Source organism: Caenorhabditis briggsae (assembly GCF_000004555.2).
Source record: "Caenorhabditis briggsae complete genome, chrIV, whole genome shotgun sequence".
Lineage (NCBI taxonomy): Eukaryota > Metazoa > Nematoda > Chromadorea > Rhabditida > Rhabditidae > Caenorhabditis > Caenorhabditis briggsae.
The window spans coordinates 7,625,520-7,627,992 of record NC_013487.2 but is presented as its reverse complement, the minus strand read 5'-3'; the positions used below and the strand labels follow the sequence as shown (position 1 = coordinate 7,627,992).

Here is a 2,473-nt window from a genome sequence, read left to right as displayed (position 1 = left end):
TAGCGTTCTTGCCGATTCGTTTCTTGAGCTTCCGTTTCTTGCGGATTTCGATTCTTGCGGATTTGTACGGTCTCGAATCTGCAGCTGAAAAAAAACTATTTTTGCAAATTGGCTGAAAAAGATTTTTGCACTGAGTACGCAAGCAAAACAAATTACGCGCTATGGAGCCTTTTTGAAAAAAAAACATTTTCTCTTGCATTATTTTCTGAAACAATTATTTTTTATCAGTTTTCATGTGTTAGCTCCACTCTGCACGATTCTTACTGAGTTTTATCAGTTTCTTCTGATCTCACAAAATAAATCCGAACTGCAAAGCCAAATTTTTGATCTGTATACCTTTTAAATTCCTGAAATTCGTGTTTCCAGGAATATCATCTTATGCTTGCTACACTGACCGCTGCAAAGTACCTCACTCTTTCATTCGCGGTTTTCTACACTTTTGCTGTCCTTTTCGGTGCGCCGTTCTTTTCAGATATCATTGCGACTACTGTACTTGCTGTATGCTGACCAAATTAGAGAATAATTTCGCAAGCGATTATTTCAGGCTACTCTCACTCTCGTTACGGCATTACCAGCAGTTCTCATCTTCGATTCAGAGGAAAGATTTCTCGAAGTTTTGCTTCTTGCGTTTTCTGCTGATTATACCAAAACTACAAAAGAGTCCATTTATATTCTCACCTCCATTTTTGCCATTTTCGGCGCTTGGGCAGCTGCTGCTGTCCATCCTTTGGACTGGGATCGCTGGTGGCAGGTATGAGGAATTATGTTTGACATAGAAAAATTGTATTTCAGCGTTATCCATTGCCATCTCTTGCCGGGACCATCGTTGGTGCGTTTGTTGGCCTAATCATCAGCAGCCTCCGATCTTTCATTTGCAAACCTTATACCAACAAAACGAAACGACGTTAAAATGGTTCAACGGCAAAGAACCCTCGCAACATTTGGAGCAGGCCCTTTTGCCACAGGTGACTCGATTGGTGGTCGTTTCGGACATTATACATTTGATGATGCTCCCAAATTGCTCGGAATTCTTCTCGCCGAGTTTGACAATCGAGAAGGTCCTATTATCAGACACTCTGTTCCAAAAGGAAACGATAAAGTTGAAGCAACATTTGCCTTTACCAAAAGTAAGCCTTGATGAACGTCCCAACCCAATTCCTTTTTCTAGGTCTCATCATCCCTAAACCTTCCATGTTCCGTCATTCCTTCTCCCTTACTGTCAATTCTCTTGGATGTAAAGTTCTCATGTTTCCTGTTGGAATAGATCACAAGAGTTACGAACGTGGTCGCTTCACTTTTGACATGTCTTTCATCGTTGACATGACGTCTTCTGCAGAAACAATGTATGAACCGATTGTTCAAAAGTGTGCGGAATATCTCATTGAGTTGGAGATGGAGTACAACTTTTTAACGAATCCCAAGTATAAAACACATGTGTTAGAAGTTATGGAAAAAATGTTTGTGGATCTTTCTACCAGAGGTAATAACATCTTTTCGTTTTTAAAAATTAAGGAATCCGATAAAACCTTTTCAGGAGAAAGTGTGATTGAAGTTACACTCGAAGATGATAAAATAGTTTCACTGTACTTCAAACTATGCCCATTGTATCGTGGATGTGAACCTCCAGAGATCGATTACCACATGGTGCCAATGTTCATAAGAGAAGTAGAACTCACCGATCGACTTGTTGAAAAAATGGACGTTCTCTCTCAAAAAATCATTCCTCAAATCGACGGAATCAACACAGTCCGAGAAATCGCCATTAACTTGGAATTGGACCCTTCGCTTGTCGCCAGATGTGTTCGGAATCTTCATTTCTACGAATGTGTCAGTCTGGTTCCAATGTTTCTCTACTACAATACATATGTGGCTACTGAACGAGTCCACGACTTTTACAAGAATCGAAATGAGATCAACGAATGTCTTGAATTCGTTAAAATTCAGAATGCAATTGCTGAGGATGGATCGGAGATTCCTATGCCGACACCAGAGTTTTCTGATGTATTCCGACTGTATTTGAGCATGAAAGTTGCTCAAAATGAGACTGCTGATGGTGTTCCAGAAGACTATCTTTCTTCCATTCAATGTGGAAAAAATATCGGAGATTGGACAGAAGAGGAGAATCCAAGAGCCAAAGGAATTGATGAACATCGGCTTGTTCAATTTGGCATGCACCATCAATTCCTCCGAAAACTTTCTGTGTATCCGATCTGTACAGTAAATCCCGGCAACAATTCGTAAGCTTTGGTATAAATAGGTTAATTGAAATTTTTTATTCGATTTACAGACTTCTGAAAGCGTGTAATGGTAAAACTTCACTAGACGAGCTCTCCTTGCAACACAATGTGGATCCTCGCAAAATGTATAGTATCCTGTTCGACGCGCAAAAGTTTGAATTCGTGATGAAGTGATTACCATGATTTCTTGATTTTATTCTTTTATGGGTCTTGTGAAATAAATTTCTTTCATTTAT

General features: G+C 39.6%; 1 protein-coding gene across 1 annotated transcript in view; it reads left to right on the top strand.

Moving 5' to 3' along the window:
- Positions 1 to 378: 378 nt before the first annotated feature.
- The window catches only part of CBG05911, a gene marked incomplete at both ends in the record, with an annotated part of 5,783 nt that continues 3,688 nt past the window's right edge, over positions 379 to 2,473 (top strand). Inside the window, 5 exons of the mRNA XM_045235503.1 lie at positions 379 to 498; positions 545 to 751; positions 793 to 829; positions 966 to 1,127; positions 1,169 to 2,212. Coding sequence (XP_045093127.1) covers positions 379 to 498; positions 545 to 751; positions 793 to 829; positions 966 to 1,127; positions 1,169 to 2,212 — 1,570 coding nt within the window. The remainder of the gene's footprint in view (positions 499 to 544; positions 752 to 792; positions 830 to 965; positions 1,128 to 1,168; positions 2,213 to 2,473) is intronic.